At 44.6% G+C, this 19,819-nt stretch overlaps 1 protein-coding gene across 1 annotated transcript; it reads right to left on the minus strand.

Moving 5' to 3' along the window:
* Window positions 1–17,526: 17,526 nt before the first annotated feature.
* On the minus strand, window positions 17,527–19,238 carry LOC120701284 (protein MAIN-LIKE 2-like). The gene is made up of 3 exons (XM_039985398.1): window positions 18,892–19,238; window positions 18,115–18,198; window positions 17,527–18,033 (listed from the first exon to the last, which is right to left on the minus strand). Exons 2-3 carry the CDS (start codon window positions 18,196–18,198, stop codon window positions 17,665–17,667), a joined length of 453 nt encoding a protein of 150 aa, XP_039841332.1. The 5' UTR covers window positions 18,892–19,238; the 3' UTR covers window positions 17,527–17,664.
* Between the last annotated feature and the right edge of the window lie 581 nt (window positions 19,239–19,819).

The raw sequence follows: 19,819 nt of genomic DNA on the forward strand, positions 1-19,819 counted from the left end.
CTTGCTGTTAGTGGTTATGAAGCTTTTAGGTGTTTGATGACAAAGGGGGAGAAATGTACCGTAAAAGCAAGCAAATAGTTTGGAGTAAATGATGCCATTAGCAAGGACGAGGAATGGAAAATGCAATGCAAAAGAATGCATGGTGATAGGGGGAGGTACTTAGTCAATATGGGGGAGAAGTGCAATTTGATGATCCCATGGACTAAGGTACAAAAATTTTCATTGTTCATATGGTTCAAACCACACAATTGTCTTACATTGGCCACAAGCCATTGTTTCACAATTGCTATCAAGCCGGAAGCATTTCGTCCTGTGGACTAATCAAATGCCGGTGGCTTTTAAAATGAGCATTGAAATGTCATTCAAGCAAGCTAAGTAGTTTCTAACTTTTCAATTTGGTACAAATTTCTTATTCTTGCAATTCATCTTGCTTGCTTTGGTTGTGTTGTCATCAATCACCAAAAAGGGGGAGATTGTAGCGAAAATGGCCTCTCATGCCATATTTCAATATAATGTTTTGGCGATTGATGACACACACAACACTTGGACTAATATATGTGTTAAGATGATCATTATCAGGCTTATAGGTCCAAGGGATGAAAAGATACAAAACCCCGAAGAAATCAGGTCGAAAGGACCAAGACAGAGGTAATTTGCACTCATCGGTTAAACCGGCGTGAGGCAAATTACACTCACCGGTGTAATGGGCTCAGAGAAGACTCAGTTAGCAGAATGCACCGGATGAACCGACGATGAAGATATTGAATACGTCGGTGCAATGGCAGAAGAAGACCAAGGAAAATGCATACATCGGTTGAACCGATGATGCACCGGTCAATTACGTCGGTGTAGTTGTCTAGAGAGTTGGTTTTTTAGTTGATCAGAGGACAACTACGTTCACCGGTTGAACCGATGCTACATCGGTTAATTGCCTGTACAAATAACTAGCATGTGTAGGACATGTTAGGTTTATCTTATGCAAGTAGTTTGAGCCCTAGGTTAGAAAGCGAATTAGCGACCCTATTCACCCCCTCCCCCTCTAGAGTCAGACACCCCGGTGATCCTTACAACAGGTGATACAAGCATACAGAGATTCTCAAAATAATGTACAACACGGGTTTTATATAAAAGCTTTGAATACACACTACAGAGTTCAACACAGCGGAAGTTAAAACAGAGTTCAAAATACAATACAGTAATTACGAGCGATGATACAAGGTGAGCTCCACGTCCTGCCCACTAATGTGATGCCAACATGCTCGTACTTCACGGGGAAGACGGGGCCCACTCGACGGTCCACCCAGGAGGAAGCGATAGTCCAATCCAGGACGCACAGACCTCCTCGAAGTCAGTGGGGACACAACCTGCTCAAAAGGATTACAACAACAACCCTGAGTATACTAATACTCAGCAAGGCTTACCCGACTCTGGGTATACTTAGCCCATTACCTAGACATGCAAAGCTTTTTGGATCTGGAGTTCTTTTGTGGAAAGGCTGCTAGCCGTGAATCCTTACTTTGAATATTTTAGCTCAAGTTTAGTTTTGGAGTACCAACTAGATTTTCTAAAACACCTAGAGCACACATGGTAGACCAGATTAAACCTCTAGTAAAACACAATTAAACATCTTCATTCCATTCTCATTTCCATCATTTACTATGATGTGACAGAGAGATCAAGGTTCTCTTAACCGAGAGAGATGGCGAATCGATCCGATTTAACCTTTCAAGGTGGACCTAACTCACACGACACGTGAAAACCCCATCGGGCCCCACACGTCAATTGTTCCCATCCTTGCCCCAACATCTGAATCACGCCTGCCAAAACCCGGGTGAAGGGCCCCTCACGGCGAACTCCCAAAGAACCCGGAGGCGACATACTATCCAACACCCGCCATCATTCCACTCCCAGAGTAGTGGGTCGCGATTCAAATTATCATTGCAATTCAGGTAATTAGCTTACCGGTCATGTGGTCAGTACTGTTCAAGCCTCGATCAATGTGCCAACAATAGTACGGTTCTCAACCGACACAGATGGAGACTTACTTTCCATTCATTCTCAATCCTTATTTCAACTTGTCTCCGCCCGGTCTCCACTTTTCTTTCCGTCAGGGTTCATACTCAAGAACTTTAACAAGTAGCATAGCCCTATCTCTCGCGAGTGACAGGATATCACTCGACTTCTATCGCATTCCTACTTAGCAAAGTATTTCTAACGTCACCTGCAAACTAGTAGAGACTCACATGTACCTATGGGAAACATGCATACTAGGGTTCCATACAACTCCTAGAACGTAAATGCACAAATACTTATATAATAAACATTGGATACTAAAATTAGGGGTTATGCTCCGGGGCTTGCCTTGCAGGTCAGCGGGGTTAGCAACTTCTTCTGAAGCGTGCTCAACGGTTTCCTCCTGCTGCTCTTCTGCTTGCGGCTCCTGGACCGGCATAGCAACTAGCTCGTAGACGGCTTCGTTCGCGGCATCTACACGTATGAAAAAGGATGTCGTGCAACAGTTAGAACACAGTGCGATGCATGAGTGCTCATGATGCAATGCATTTCCAAGTAATGCAATAAAAAGAACTGATAAAACTGACAGGCATCGACTGAGCAGCCACCACAACGAATGTAACAACTGAATGATTTGAATGCTTAAGTGTGGTTCAGAGTTCAACTTGTTTTAGCCTGAAGTGTTTCCTCCAAACAACAGCTACTAAACTTACTTCGGAGGATTAAACACAACCCTAGGACAACATGGATTAAACTATAGACCTAATAGCAATTACTATCAAGCAAACCCAGGCAAAGTACTTACAACAAGCATCCACCTGGTCCTACAAGTTTAGAATGATTAAAACAGGAGCTTATTTTATGGAGATTATACATGCATGAAATAATTAACTAACAACAATTATAAAAGGAAAGAGCATAGCTAGGAACATATTAAAAGCAAGGACCCAACTTGCAGATATGATCTAGCAACAAGAATTTATCAAAATAACCTGATTTTGATAAAGCATGCCACATAATTTTTCAAACATTTATTGACGATCGAAAGTATTTATTTTAGCCTTAGGATAGCAATCAAGCAATAACAGATCCACAAACATGCACATAGGCTATGTACCTGAAAATTTTTCAGTGAACTACACATACAAAGAGTAGGCTACCACAAAATTTTCAGGATTTTTAGACAAACAGAACAACAGATACAAAATAAACTAGCTTAAACGCAAACCAAAATTTTAGCAGGGGCAAAATTAACATTTCACATGCATGAATATTTTTCCTCTGAAGATCTTGATTTAAGCAACCCAGCCAAATTTAGTTTGCATTTTTCTACATTTTTCTACAAATTTACAAAGTTTCAGCCATTTAAACAAAATAAATAAAACCCTAAACCCTAAACCAGGGGCTGACAGCCGGGCCCCACATGTCAGTGGGAGCCGGCCCAGCCCCTCCCCTGTTTTTGCTCTGCTCTACCCCGTATGCCATGGCTGGCGCACGGCCAGGCGGGCTCGCGGCGGCGTGGCGCTGCCCCCGCTGGCCGGCGGCGCGGCCTGGCCGGAGCGGGGCCAGGGCGGCCGGGGGAGCAAGGGCGCGCGTGGGGCAGGAGCACAGGGGCGCACGCGGGGCAGGGGCGGCGGCACGGCGTTCCCCGCTGGCGGCGAGGCTGGCCAGCGGCGGGAAGGGCAGCCCTGCTGCCAGGGAGGCCTGCCAGCCCCGGGGCGCGCGGCGGTGGCCCGCGGGCTCGCGCAGGGCAGCCCCGCGGCGGCACAGCGGCGGCGGCATGAGCGGCCACGGCAGCGTTCCGGCATCGGCAGCGCGGGAACCGAGCGGGGAAAGAGATGGGGAGCATGAGGGAAGTGCAGGGAAGCTCACCACGCTTTCGATTTGGGCGGAGGAAGGCCGGAGGTAGGAGATCGACGGCGAGGGAGGAGGTTCAGTGGAGATGGCAGGGCTGATTCGGCCGGCGTAGGGCTCAATCGAGCTCGGGGATGGGTGAAGGAGGTGAAGGGCGAGGCTGCGCAGCTTGGGGCGCGAGGAAATCGGGGTAGACGGCGAGGGGCGGTCGGAAGAAGGAGATTAAGGGAATGAGGAGGAATGGGGAACGGGGCATCAGGGAAGGATAAGGACGAGCTCGTTCGGACGCCGAGGTTCGCCGTGACGGCCGACGCGTGGCGTTTCCGGCGGTCGGTCGCAGTATGGGCATCGGCGACACAGTGGCGCACAGGAGAAACACAGTGAACGGTTTGACCGATTTTTGACTCGATTTGACCATCCAAAACTCAAATTTTCATATGAGAACATAAAATTTGGCCAAAATAAAAGTTGTAGAGGAAGAAAAGATCTACAACTTTGATTTTAGGCGAAACTTGATTTGAAGCTCGGATCAGGGAGAAAAACACGGTCGAACATGGCTAAATCGAAGTTTACTATACGAACTCAATTAGCGCTAATGATGGTGATTAGCCTTAATTAGCGATTAAGCACGATATTAGTGTCATGATTAACACTGGGGTGTTACAAGGGGTGTAACCTGAAACTCACATTGGAGATCAGGCCAAACGTGGGGTCCCATGTGGGGGTGCGCCTCTGGGTTTGGGTAACTTTGCTTCCGGTTCTTGGGTACAACTATTTGAAAGGTTGTTTCGTATAGCCTTGAAACTGTACTTAACTGGTGATTAGGTATCTCCTGCAGGATGTAAATTGGTTCGGATCGCCGCAATTCTTGGTTATGAATGCACTTGATCATCGCTTGAGCATCGTAGTCAAGAAAGATAATTGTGGTGTTTTGCCTTGAAATCTATACTACTGGATTCTTCATGCTTCTTGTTATGGAAAAGGTTTTATCACCTAGATGTTAAGTAATTATTAAATTGCTGTTAAAATCACAAAACAAGGACCCACTATTAGTAAGCTTTATGCAAAATTGTCGAGTCATCAGCCAGTCCACTAAAAAGCCCTAATACTCCTTGCAGTTTACTTTCTTTTATCTTTAGTTAGGTCAGTCTTGCTGAGTACTTTTGTACTCAGGGTTTTTTGTGGTTTTTAGAAGTGCAACCGCCGTCTGCTGAAGAGGTGTACCCGAAGAACTAAGTATTTGATAGGTCTCCAAATACTTAGTATGAGCCGTACATGACATGCTTAATTTTCCACTTACTGGCTTGTTGTTTTAAACTCCTAGAATGGTGTAGCCTGCACTTAAGTTTGTTTCAAAACTACCGATTTGTAATAATCCGTATCTTTCAGTATTTATATAAAAATGTAAGGGTTGTTGATGCTCTCCCTTCGTGGAAGCGATCCTGATGTACGGTTGAGATTCAAGTTGTATGTGGATGATTCGGGTCGTCCCGAGGACTCTCGACGGACTACCGAATTTAAACTGTTTTAAGTGCGTTTATAAGAGATTACTGTTTCAGCAGTGATTTGGTGCATTTAAGCCAGTTTAAATTGGGCGGTTCTGCCACAATATCCCACGGTTGTTAGAGGTAGGCCGCAGGTGGTGACAACCCTGTCAGTCCTTCGTAATCCTCCACGTTCGGATATAGCGTAGAGCCGTTGGCCGGAGTCTCCTGACCATTTCAAGGGTAAGCCGGTGCCCGAAGCGAGTATTCTGCCCGAGAGATCGACCTTTAACTCATCTTTAGTGCTACTGCAGGAATCCTCTCCAACCTCACCACATATCCTGGTGAGTCCTTGGACCGACTGAGTTAGGAGTTTGTGCACACACGTTCCCTGTGGATACAATACCCTGAATACTCATGGGTGAAAGCTACGACGGTATCCGTGCACTTGTGGATTTATTCGCATCATTAAAATACCCAACAAACGGCGCTGCCTGCAGAGCTTTGATTTTTGGGAGAAAGAGAGGAGAGAGCGAAAAGGAGAGAAATAAGAGAGGCTAAGAAGTTTTATTGGTTCGGATTAATGCCATGGGAGTAAATTGACAGCTTGTTTTACGGTAGCGGGATTTTCGTGAGCTGACCGGACCTGGGCGGCGCTCCGCCAGGGCTTTGAATAATATTCAGCTCACAGTGTGTTTGGTTGAACACGGTCTTTGATCTGGCAATCCATGAAATCGTAAGAGTAAAATCCTCATCATATTTACTTTCGCAAATGAAGGCCGGGGGACAATAAATACATCACAATAAGTTCAAGGCATATTTTCCTACCGGCTTTCAACACACATTAATTCCACATTCACTCCTGCCTTTTCTTTCTCTCCTGGAGGTTTTCAAGGCTGATGAGCCAGGCGGCAAGGGCGACATCATGCTGGCTCCAGTCACCTACAGTCGCTACTCTCCTTCCTCCACGACAGAAGGCATCACATGGGCAGCTCTCCTCTTTTGCTGGAGCCACACACGTCATCTGCGGAGGAGCCATAGCTGGATCTGTTCCGGCGATCCAATCTAGGACAATCCTGTTATTATTGCGCTGAAAGGATCATCAGGTACAAATCTCTTATCGCACACCCAATCAATTATTAATCTGGTAGTTTTTCTCCATTCCATTCTCAATCTCATCTCTCACACGATTAGGATTTGGGATATTATTATCAGGGCTTGGAAATTAGGATATGGTGAAATCAACTTTTTACTGAAATAGCATTATGAAGACGGCTAGGATTTGGAAGCTGCAACATCCGATAGGCAAGTGCTCTTTATTTTATTATTATTTATCTATTCAGTTTACTTGTAGCCTCGTATCTCACCTGATTTTAGTACTATATTTGGTCCATGCAGATAACTTTGCATATCTTCCGTTGGAGAAGCTGCAAGGGAGAAGGATGCAAGGACAGATGCATGCATAGACGTTTATTCGCTTTCTTTTGTTCGAAGAATGAGTGTAGTCAAATTTTGTTCACCTATGGAACAAAATTACTCCTATTACTTTTAAAAATTACTCCTGCAGGAAACAAGAAAGGAGTAAGCATTCGATGACTAATTACTCCTGTCTTATGACTATATAGTCCATTCACTTTATCAAATAAAATCGAGTTCAATTAATTACTCCATATCTAACTTTTTTTTGCAACTTTTGAAAATAACATCATGTTTTCCTAAGGAACATAATGCTAATTAACAATTTATCAAGCTGGATACTACAGATATAACACATTTACAAAATTTGAGTATGTTACTCCTTATGTTTTCTTTCTAAAGCATGATGTACTGTCCTTTATTTTGTTTCCTAGAAGTTTGTTGTGTTCATAATTACTTATTATTGAATGACCAGATTGATTATTGTCAAAGATCCGTAAGTATTTGTTCTCTTTCATCTAAAACGTTACTCCTTGTCATGAAGAATAGCTGATGCTAAGGAGAATTTGGGTTAGACTGAAGTACGTGAATCCCATCTTAGCAATAATATGGCTCTAAATTAGGCAATAATATAGTTCTAAATTCCTTTTTCTAAGATACAACTACATCTACCGACACTACACTGGTACCAGATATAGGAGCTCTTCAATTTGATTTGTTTTTAGACAGCTATATGTTACTAGTTATTGCTCCTTTTGCGGTTGTCCTTTGCTAGGCAAAATACAATAGTAGGTTGTGCAATCCTAGCTCACATATTTGTTTTACGTTCTGATCTAATTTGTTGCTTGGTGCTAGTGCGGTCACACACAAAGCAAATCATGCAACCAATCCATACTTTTTGTGCAAGAGGCTCACATGTGAAGAATTTCTTTTGTGTATGTGTTAATGACAATCTAGTTGTAAATGCTTTTGTCAATGTACTAATGCGCTTACAATTTTTAAAAACTTTGCTTATGAGGTTCCACAAAAATGCTTATTGTATCTATTGACTTGGATTACCAGCATGTAAAAAGATTAGCAGTTTTTAGATTTACGTATGCCTCAGGCCAGCAAAGAGTATACCATGGTTATGCAGAACAAGCTCCAAAATAGTTATGTAAATCAACTTGGGCGAATTGTTCTCCCAAAGGTCAGTTATCAATGTTTTGTGTTCTAGTTTTGCATTTTATACTCTGATTGTTTGTTCTCTTTTTAGTTTACACTGATTCAACCCTTTTGTTTGGTACTTTATGCTTTGGTTCTATAGCAGACTCACACAAACCTGAAGGAGCCGGTCCATGCTTTTATTTTTGGCGCTAGAGAATGCGAACACAAGGTTGATATGTGTCCTTGTGGTTCAAGCCTAATGATGAGTGATTGTCAACGGACTGGCGTTTCGAGTTGAGTTTAAGGACTAACCGTGGCGTGAGTTGTGTCGTGCAACGTGTTTTTTGGCTTGTGGTGCGCAGGCGTGGAAATCAGAGGCGGTGGTCGGCGACGAAGGTGAAGGTCATGCGGGTTCGTGCCGATGGACCGGGAGCGGTGAAGGACGGATGCTGGGCTTGGACTGAGGGACCAGGAGGCCGAGCGACTAGCTGCGGTGACTGACGTCTGGGGACTTTGACAAGCGCAAGAGTACATGGGGTGACCGTGTTGACCAAGTCAAGACGGCAGTCGTGCAAGTCGAGCAGAGGCTCGGGAAGACTTGGCGCCCGGGTGGTCGAGGACGTCGGTGACACACGTCGAGGATCAGAAAATTGATGGACGGTTTCCGGGTTTCGCGCGGGAATCGAGGCGGAGAGCCCGAGGAGGTCAAAGGACAGGTGGCAGGATCGCGAAGCTTGTGTCGAGGTGAAGCAAAGTAGTGAAGTCGCCGGGTCTGATCGATGCTCCGAGAAAAAGTCGAACAAAATTGCCCCTACGTGGGCATGGACCTTAATTATTATTGTAGGGGTATTTTGGTCTTTAGGATGGAAACTTGGTGGAAACGAACAAAAAGGGAGGCAGCCCATGTGTTGGAATTTTTTATTTTAATCCTTTTTAATCTAATATTTTAATAATAACCCATGCACATCTAAATTTTCAAAAACTAGCCATGTTAGTTGCGCCAAGGTTCGTGGCGTGACTCCCTAAAGAGTCGCGCCACATGCTTCAGCGCAACCAAGCTGCCACGCTAGAACGCCCGCGGCCAGGCAGCTGACCTGGCAAGGCTGAGTCGCGCCACATGCTTTGGCGCGACTGAGTCGCGCCATGCGTCGTGTGGCGCGACTCAGCTTAATATAGGCCCACCCGCTAGACGGCCTCTTTCTCCACCTTTCTTTCTTTGTTCCTTCACTCCCCACCCGACCGAGCTCCATGGCGCCGCCCGTCCCTCTCCCCCTCTAGATCCACTCGATCTTCCACCTGATTCAAAGGGAAAACGAAGGGAAATCGATCCTTGAAGGTAGCTCCTCCACTCTATCCGATTGGTTTTTCTCCATTTCGTGAATTTTTTAGTGTTTGAGTTGGCTAGAGTTTAGGTAGGGTTTGAGTTGAAATGGGGGATTCAGTACGAATCGGGTAGGATTAGTTGTGGTGTATCGTGCAATTGAGCGATGGTGACACTTTTGTATCGTGTAATAATTGCGACATGAATCAATTTGGAGGTGATAGTGTTGTTTAAATTTTTTTAGTACAAAGAGCTATAAGTGTGAATAATCCTCATAGTAGCAAACCTATTTTCTGTGTATTTTGGTAAAGATTGTTATGTTATGGTATATATAGTTATATTATCTTCTTCATGTATGAAGTAATGAAGTGTGTTGTAATTATAATAGTAAAGTTTTGTCTTAGTCATTTTATGTATATGTATGTGTGTAGATGGATCGTTCAGTTCGTTTATTTTCTGGTGGGACGGTGAAAGAAAATGGAGAGTTTGCAAGAATGAGGCAAGAAGTAGCAAGATTCGATGCGGCAACTTCATTCAATGATATAATGTGTCGAGTAAATTCATTATTCAAAGTAGGAAATGAGCGAATGGAGTTAAGACTTTGTGGTAGGTTTGATGCTGGAAAGGAAAGGTCTCACTATGTGGTTATGCCAATTGGTTGTGAGAATGAGGGGGGGCCACCCTTTTGCTATAGTTTCTGTGGTTCATGTTGACCCTGATGTTTCTGTGGTGGCTATTATTGAAGCTATTCATGGTTTTACAAACTATCGGGTAAAATATGGAAAGGCTTGAAGGGCCAAGCAGCATGCTGTTGACGGTCCTTAAGTGCTAAAATTAACCGTCAACTCCTGCAGTTTTCAGGACATTTAATCACCAAACTTAGATATAGGGCTTATAACTAATCAATTCCATGAGTTTTGGTGAATTGTCATATGTAGGCACCCACATCTGCAAAGCAGGGAAAACACAGGAAAACACACGATGCAATGCACAAAATATTGCTACCCAGAAATGCTACTTATAAGGATGGCCCACAAATCAGACAAAACGGGCACGCCAAGCAAGATGCACCCAAGGATCAACACCAGGGCCCACCTATCAGTTATCCAGAAGAAGACAGGCCTGAGGGAGCCCCATTTGGGCTCGGCCGACCCAATGGGTCGCCCGACCCCCTATTGGGCCTAAATGGGCCCAGCTTTCTCCTACGGTCTCCCACAGCTCCCCTACATCTAATCCGGACGTGCATAGTGCCACCTCGCGAGCCTAACCGCGGATCCACCCATGGAGAGGCTATATAAGGAGGAGGAGAGACCCCTCTCAACACACACCATTTCATTGTGAAGGAGTAGAGTAGAGAGGCTCCCACTTGTATCCTTAGCCTAGGGAGTGTGTGAGGAAGAAGTGCGGAGAAGAGCCGGACTTGTCGGCGTCTCTTCGTCCTTGTACCTCTACGGATACAGTACATTTGGAGTACATATCTGGGTTCTTCTATTCGGTGAGTTCTAGTTAAGTTATTCTTTTGTTCTCATTCGTTCGCGGGTTCATTGTCCGTTCTAGTAGCGGATACTCTAGAAGAGGGCCCCTGATAAAGACGGAATAACCCTGTACAACTCTAGAGTAGTAATCGGAGGCATAGGCGTGGTGTCTGGGCCTTAGATTACCTTTGTTTGTCTCATACTCAGCTGGTATTGTGGGGTAGATGGCAGGTGGTGATAGCCTTATCCATCCGCTACGGAGACAGACTGCGTGGTTAGTGCACACCCCCCCCCCCGCCTGGGTACGACATAGAGCGATATCGGATATTCCTTGGCAAACCAGGGTCAAACCGGTGCCTGAAGTGAGCGAGTGGAAACATTAGTGTATCTTCGCTTGAACCTATCCATAGATCAGAATCACACTACCCTAAGGTCTCTTTATCTCTTATCTTCTTCTGGGTAAACTAGTTAGAAGACAGTTACACACCCATTCCTCGTGGAAAATACGATACCCTGAATACTCCCGGGTGAAGTGCTACAACGATATTTCCGTGCGCTTGCGGATTCCTCTGTGAGAGTTAAGAAATACCAACAAGCATTTCTGGCGCCGTTGCCGGGGAATGGTTGCTGTAATTATCTTTGAACCTAGTTTGCTCGTGTGTCCTTTCTTTTATCTTTTCTTTTCCTTTACCTTTTCTTTTATTATATCCTTATACCATGTCACACCTTTCTATCCACCAACTCTCTGCTCCCTCGGGCGAGTTCTTAGAGCCACCACAGTCATCCAAGCCAATCACAGCTTCTGGCTTTGAACTCCGCCCTGGCTTCATAGCCATGGTTCGGGAACAACCCTTCTCAGGATATGAGTTAGAAAATCCTTACCACCACCTACGAGAGTTCGAGCAGATGTGCTCTTGCTTGTCAATTGCAGGCATGGCACAAGAAACAATTCGGTGGAAGTTGTTTCCTTTCTCCCTTGCTGAGAAAGCGAAACAATGGTACATCCATAATGTAGGAAAGGTAAACGGAGAATGGGAAGAATTGCGAAATAGGTTCTGTCTTGCATTCTTTCCCATTTCTCGCATCGCTTCCCTGCGAAAAGAAATCCTAGACTTTCGTCAGGATGAGAAGGAAACCCTCGGTACAGACTGGGCTAGATTCACACAGCTTACACATGCCGGCCCAGACCTGTCCATTCCCGACCATGTGCTGCTTCAGCACTTCTGGTTGGGGCTGAACAATGAAACAAACCTACAGCTTGATATCACTGCTGGAGGATCCTTTGCTAACATAACCACTTCCGAAGGGATGGCACTCCTGGATCGTATCCTGGAGAACGCTTCCTTCACGGAACCTCTTCCAGTAGTGGCACCTTCAAGCCAGGAAGAAGCTCCGGTAGCTGAGTCCACGCATTCCCTGACTACCCATGATGACTCACCAGCCGAACCTTCTCCCAAACCAGAAGACCCAGAGGAGGAAGAAATCCTTCCTCCGGAATTCCCATTCAACATCAAGGAGGATATATTCTTTGATTATGGCAACACCACGCTATATCCCCTCCAGAAAAGGCCTCCAGTCCCTTCAGACCCTCCTGACGATCTCAATAAGGCTTCCCTTAGAGAGACCGTGAAGAGGGTAACCGCTGTCTTGAATAGCGAATGGGTACAGGAAGGGGAGACTTCGCCTGAAATAATTCAATTTCATGACCCATCCTTAGCCATTCCATGTCTCATAGAAGGGACTGCAGTCTCAGCTCTCTACAATCCCACGGTTGGGGTAAACATAATTTCCGCCTCGTTCGCTTCCGATCATTTGGGCGAAAAACGTTTTACTCCAACCATCAAATCCCTTAGAATTGGACCATGTTCCATTATAAAAGGGATTGGGATTATGCACGATGTGCCAGTTTGGCACATGAAAACGGAGATCGCTCTAGACTTTCATGTCTTCGAAGTCCAAGACTTCGACATCCTCATAGGGCATCCCGTGGAAAAGTTTTTCCTAGATGTTTCTGCTCTAGGGAAACTAGAAGCATCTCTTGGGAGAAGATCTTACAGTTGGCCCATCGGCCAAACCAAGAACTCCTTGGCCGAACCAACCCCCCAAGAAGAACCATCCGAGGAAGTGTTGGCAGTCATGCTTGATGACACCTCTATACCCTCCTTAGAGCAAGATGCCGAACTTTTCATTCAGGAGGAGAATCTTAAACTCCCCATCCATGAACAGCCAACACGTCCTCTGATAGAACTCAAGCCTCATCCCACTAGCCCACATTGTGTTGTTCTCGATTATAATCGAGAAACAACCTTGATCTTCCATGATGAACCTCTTACGATAGAAAACTATTGGGCTAGGGAATTTATTGAGGCACTGTCTCTGGAGTGCGAAGAAAGCGGTTCTATAGATGAGCATGGCAGCTTCATCTTGGAATCACCACCACCATGCTCTTTTAGCATCCCTCCAGAGTCAGCCACTTGTTGCGCTACGAATGCCTTCGCGAGCTGCAACCTCCTTATAGCTCGCTCTAGCAAAACTTTTAGAAGGGTGGTTGTAGATGCCTTTGTTTATCGTAAACATTGTAAATTTCGTGGTTGTGCTATCATACTAACCTTACAGCTTAAGCACAATCGACGGATGGTGGTGAAGGCGGGGATTACATCACCAATTGATAGCTGTAAGAAGAAGCCCCCATGGTCAAGCTCATGACCTTAAACGAAGCGCTACCGGGAGACAGCCCGGATAATCAAAAAGAAAAAAAGAGTATATAAAAAATTCCTTTTTTATAATAAGCATGAACATATTTTCAGTTTAGTATGCACCTTCGGGTATTCTTGGCCCTAACCAATGCAGGTTAAGATTGAGAAGAACAGGGGACATACGATGACCGGAAACATGGGAGCTACATCAACACTTTGGTACACCTGCGATGGAGCACACTCTGAAGGAGGCACCAACACCGCACACATGATTTAGTGTCGTATGACACAAAAATGCAAGTGTGGGGGAGATTGGTAATCACTCTGAAATAAGATCCATCCCTATCAAGGTTGGTATTAGCCTACTCTTCTAGAGAAAATGAAAAAAAAAGAGATGACAAAGAAGAAGAAAAAAAGAGAGAAATAAAAAAATAAAAAGGAAAAAAAAGAAAGAGAGAGAAAAAAAGAGGGTATATAAAAAAGGGGAGTGAGAAAGGAAGAGAGTGAAAGTGAGCCAGCTGGCTCTACACACATCGAAGGCTATCTTATGTGCACACCTTCAAGTTGTGGCATTACACTTCAGCAGAAAAATATTTCACCGCCTGGCTCCACCCAACCTTGCTCTCGCGCGCTTGCAAACCCTTGCCATAACTCCCATCTATTGCCAGCTTTGCATAGCGTCGCTAGTAGCCCCAACGCATGCAAAGAAGAGGAATGCTCCTCTTACGATCCGGGGCTTTGCTACTCCACATCGTTTGGCACATGCTCATATGCAAAGAAAGGAGACGTATTTTGCACCCCCAATCCCAAAGCATTGTGCCAATAGATCATGCCACTTAGGTCCACGGTTTCTACACACTAGCTATGTGTGCAACCTGGCCTTCTTGTTCACCTGTGTCGACATGGTGCCCTCCTCCGTTTCAGTTTGCATCAGAAGGAGGAGTCCTCGACAACCATAAGCAACCATGCCACTGCTGCAGCAGCTCCAAGACATCCATTCATATATGCTGCTGGTAAAGTACACTCAGGTATATGCCAAGGTAATTCAATGTTCACCATTCCTTCACTCATTTTTATCTCCTTTTTTAACATAGCTCGATTTTACAAATGCATACAACCTTTGCCTATTTTTTGGTATGCTCTGGTTTTAGCCTAATGTTTGGGATCTTTGATCAAATGAAGCTTCGTGTCGAATTTGATTAATGATCCATCAAAGTTCATACTTTCATAGGCATTGGATGTATATATTTTGCGGACTAACCCCTACAGGGAAGACTTCAAACAGATAGGGAAGTCCTGAAGCTAAATTCATACTGGAGGTGAATCAAGGCTCGAGATGTAATTCAAAAGAAAAAAAATTGCACAACGTACAAAGGAGGCCCAAATCACCTTTCGAGGTGCACCGTGAGTATTTTGACAAAATGCCCTGTTTCATTCATGCTGTTTTATCCTAGCCTTGTTTGACCCTTGCTAAAAAAAAGATAAAAATTTGGTGAACAACAATAAATACCCTTTGAAAAAAAAAGGTATCTCTCTCTTGAAAAAATGATGAAACGAAATAATGGCAAACAATATGGGATCCATGGCTTCTGAACCTCCAAATCTTATTTTCCTTAAAGCATGGATGTGAACAACTAATCTCAAGGTAAAGATGAAATCCGTTCAAAACTCCTTTAAACATGCCTCGAGTATTTGTTGTCCACTAACCTTTTACAGGGAATAAAAGAAAACAACCAAGGAGCAACATGCAGCAACCAGATACTCATACAACACTCCCTAGTTCCATAGAGAACAGGTCCATGAGGAACTAAGCAGAACAAAGTGCAAACCTTTGCTTCACGAAACTTAGCTATTGCATTATCGTTCATGCTAGGTAAGTTCTTTCAGGTATGTAATCCCGCAACTCATGCATCCTCAAACTTCCACCCTGCTAAGTTACCCGTCACGCCTAGCTTGCCATGATTAAAAAAACATAACATAAAAAGTAAAAATAAAATTAGGCTTTTCAAATACTCGTTCAATAAAAGTTTAGACTCTCCGGTGTTTACAATCGACAGAGTCCTTGCTTGTTTCCACCTTTGTTTTGTTGAATAAAAGCAGGTACAAGAATAAGTGTGGGGGAGATCTCTCAAAAGCACAAGGAGCAAACTCACTTGAGATCTCTCCCCCCAACATCACGCGTCACCGACAGACCAGCTCCAAGCAACATGCCCAAGACAGGACTTAGCAGGCCAACTAAAAGGTCGGCTGGGCCCCCAAGGCCCGCCGAACTCCTAAGGAGGCTTGTACAACCCTTCTTCATCCATCACGCTGGTTTGCATCCTAAACTCACACCTCCCTGTTCAAATAAATTCTGATATGAAATTTTTAACTCCAAATCACAATGCAAAGAAGGGCCTTGCACTCCATGCGCTTTCATGAATAAACATGCATACTCTTTATTCCTTGCATTCTCACTGGTTCTTGTGAACAATCATTTATCATAAGGAACCCATGCTATCTAAGTAATTGATGAATGTGATATAATTGGATGAATGGAACCATGCTCTTTCTTGCAAAGTACTTGGGATTTCTTTTCAAAAAAAAATTGGCTTGTCTCCTCAAATTACAAATTCCTACCAAGGCCAAAGTTAGATTTTCATGATCAAACCCTCGTATGCGGTTTGACTTTGCTTTGAGTTTTGTCAAATTCTTCGACCCTTGTTAGAGACTTGTCATACTCTCATGATCAAGATCACATACACATCCACTCACATACTATACTTCTACCACTGGAAGATAGCAATCATTTCCCTCCACTCACAAAATAAAACTCCAAGTTCTATCATGTCTCTCTCTCCAAGGTTATCATCAAGGATATGGGCTATACAAAAAGAAATAAAAGATGCATACCCAAAGAAGGTATGCCACATACCCAAAAGGCATGACAATAAAAAAAAGAGAAAAGATGCATACCCAAAGAACCTATGCCACATATCCATAAGACATGTTGAAAAAGAGAAGAAAAAATATATATAGCCCATGTCCAAGAAAAAAATATAATACAAAGAGACAGAGAGATAGATCACCCAATGGAGTTCATCCATTATCCACCAAAAATATTTCACACACTTGCACCTCTTGATCAGGGTGTATGACTCGTTTCTGTTTGGATCTTATTTTTGACTTAACAACATAAGCAAAGCAAACGTGCCTCTTTACCCCTACCCTTAGCTCCACATAAGCCTGATTAGATGATAAGAGGAAAGAAGGCAGCAACTTTGCCTTGGTGAGGTTCTGAAACAAAAAGAGAGATTCGAGAGAATAATTTGAGGTGCAAGACTATGCTTTGTTTTCAAAATAAAAAATAAAAAAAACCCAAGTTTCTGAGCAGGAAGATCTAGAAACCTGAAGTCTGCTTCATTCCTTTCTTCAATTACCCAAGAAAGCATGGTAGCCACTGAGAAGTTCACAGAAACTGGAAGAAGCTTGGAATAACTTGTATGCAGGTTATGTTCAAGGAGTGCCATCCACCTTAGTCCTTCAAACTTTACTCGAGGACGAGCAAAGGGCTAAGTGTGGGGGTGTTGTTGACGGTCCTTAAGTGCTAAAATTAACCGTCAACTCCTGTAGTTTTTCAGGATATTTAATCACCAAACTTAGATATAGGGCTTATAACTAATCAATTCCATGAGTTTTGGTGAATTGTCATCTGCAGGCACCCACATCTGCAAAGCAGGGAAAACACAGGAAAACACACGATGCAATGCACAAAATATTGCTACCTAGAAATGCTACTTATAAGGATGGCCCACAAATCAGACAAAACGGAGACAGTCATGTCCGTCCGCTATGGCAGGTGGTGACAGCCATGTCCATCCGCTACGGAGACAGTCTGCGTGGTTAGTGCACTCCCCCCCCTTGGGTACGACATAGAGCGATACCGGATATTCCTTGGCAGACCAGGGTCAAACCGGTGCCTGAAGTGAGCGAGTGGAAATATTAGTGTATCTTCACTTGAACCTATCCATAGATCAGAATCACACTACCCTAAGGTCTCTTTATCTCTTATCTTATTCAGGGTAATCTAGTTAGAAGACAGTTACACACCCGTTCCTCGTGGAAAATACGATACCCTGAATACTCCCGGGTGAAGTGCTACAACGGTATTTCCATGCGCTTGCGGATTCCTCTGTGAGAGTTAAGAAATACTAACACATGCTATAGCAATGTTATGGGGCGATTGGAAGAAAGCGTATGGAAGGGTTCCAAGCAACAACTCATGTAGGCTTCTTGTCCTTGGCATCTTCTGGTGGTTCAGGTGGGTGCACTCCAAGCAACAACTCCACTCTATCTCTCCATCCATTTGGACATATGGTCCCGGTCACGGCTCTGCCATCTATACGAAGCCCAAAGAGCATGGCCACATCTTGCAGTGTAACTGTCATCTCACCAGCAGGAAGGTGGAATGTGTGTGTCTCAGGCCTCAACCGGTCCACAAGTGCTGTCAAAGCTGCATTATCCATCCTGGGGAGCCCCGCGTTGACCAACCATGCCAACAGGAGGAATCCAGCCCGTTTGAAGTACGGTGCGTACCTATCATCCCACGTGAGAGGCTTGTGAAGGCGGGGACGTAGAGGCTTCAAAACCTACAATAATACCAGTGAACTTCATAATCAACTAAAATTGAATTAGTGATTTCACACAAAACAATTCAATTACAAGTTCACCTCTGTACGCTCCTCATGTATCCTGCCACGGTGCCGCTCATCGTAAACCATTTGCAGAAGGGGGTACCGCGGGTGTTGTGGCATCTACATTAAAAACAAATAAATCAAGGACAACCAAGTTATAAATCACTAGTATTCTTATTTTATTTGCAGCCATCAAATATGCGAAAACAAATCCAGATTATGGTAAAAATATAAATCCCTAGTATTCTTATTTTATTGGCAAAATGCTTTACTTATTTACTGTGAACCATACATGCTGCTGATATACTCAGTTATTTATGCCCAACATCCCAACACTCTGTTTGTCTCAGATAATGGTAAGAAGCTGAAAAAAACAAAGGCATGGAAACACACCCAAGCAATAACTCCAGCACAACTCAGACAGATGCATGATGAATTTTGGGACCACTCGTTTTTTTCCCTTCCTGAGACAATTGCGATTTGCTAATTAAATGCTTGCAGCGCATTACTTTGAATTCACATCAAATAATGTTGATTTAGTCCTCTAGTTGGAGTTAAGCTTGACATATCTACTGTTGCCTTACGTGGAAAAAAAAAAGATATATCACGTAACGTACCATAAGTCATAAGTGATAATGTAACAAGAGTACTGCAAGATAGAAATGGTCTAATTTTGCACTAATGTTATTTGCATTCCAGGGCATTATGCTTGCCAATGTGGTCTCTTTTGAGATGAGTTCCATACAAATATTGATTTGTAAATTTGTTCATGAAGCACTAAATCGAAAAATTAGAGGGAATGGGGACACCTACCTGCTCACTGAGAGGGGGGCGCACGGCCGTCAGCGAGGGCCGGCGTCGGAGGCGGTAAAAGGCCGGACTGCAGGTCGGCCTCAGGGAGGGGGCGTTGGGGAGGGCCGCCCCGCACGGCCGTCGCAGGCGGCACGCGGCCGGACTGCAGGGGGCGTCGAGTAGGGGGGCCTCGGGGAGGGCCGCCCCGCATGGCCGTCGCAGGTGCCACGCGGCCGGACTGCAGGGGGCGTTGGGGAGGGCCGCCCCGCACGGCCGTCGCAGCCGGCACACGGCCGGAATGCAGGGGGCGTCGGGGAGGGCCGCCCTACACAGCCGTCGCAGCCGGCACGCGGCCGGAATGCAGTGCGGCGTCGGGGAGGGCCAGGCCGCTCAAATCGGGTGGAGGATGGACTGAATCTCAGTGGGAGGGGGAGGGGCGGCACATGGAGGTCGGAGTCGAGTGGGGGCCAGGGTTCAACTTACCGACTGCTAACCGGTAACCGCCGGCCTCCGGTTCCGGTATACCGGATCGGTTTGGCCGGTTACCGGTCGGAACCGTACAAATTCAAATTTAAATTCAAACTTTCCCGTTCAACCGGTTCGTACCGGTATACCGGCCGGTTAGACCGGTATACCGGCCGGTTTGACCGGTAACCGGCCGGTTTGACTGGTAACCAGTCAAATTCAATTTTTTTCTATTTTGGTTTAAATTCAAATGCCCGCAAAGTATACTAAATAAATGTTTGTATAACATATTTTAGTCTAAATGAACCCTCCAACTCTCTTTTGTACTACTTTTACATTGTATTTGTATACTTTTGTATGCACGTTTTTTTTGTTTAACTTTAAATCCCTGCAAACTATACTAAATGAACGAATTTTTGAGAAAATTTGACACCATTAAATTTGTCGCATCTTGAAGTATTTTTAGGAATTTTTTGAGAATTTT

This window comes from Panicum virgatum, chromosome 3K (assembly GCF_016808335.1).
Source record: "Panicum virgatum strain AP13 chromosome 3K, P.virgatum_v5, whole genome shotgun sequence".
NCBI lineage: Eukaryota > Viridiplantae > Streptophyta > Magnoliopsida > Poales > Poaceae > Panicum > Panicum virgatum.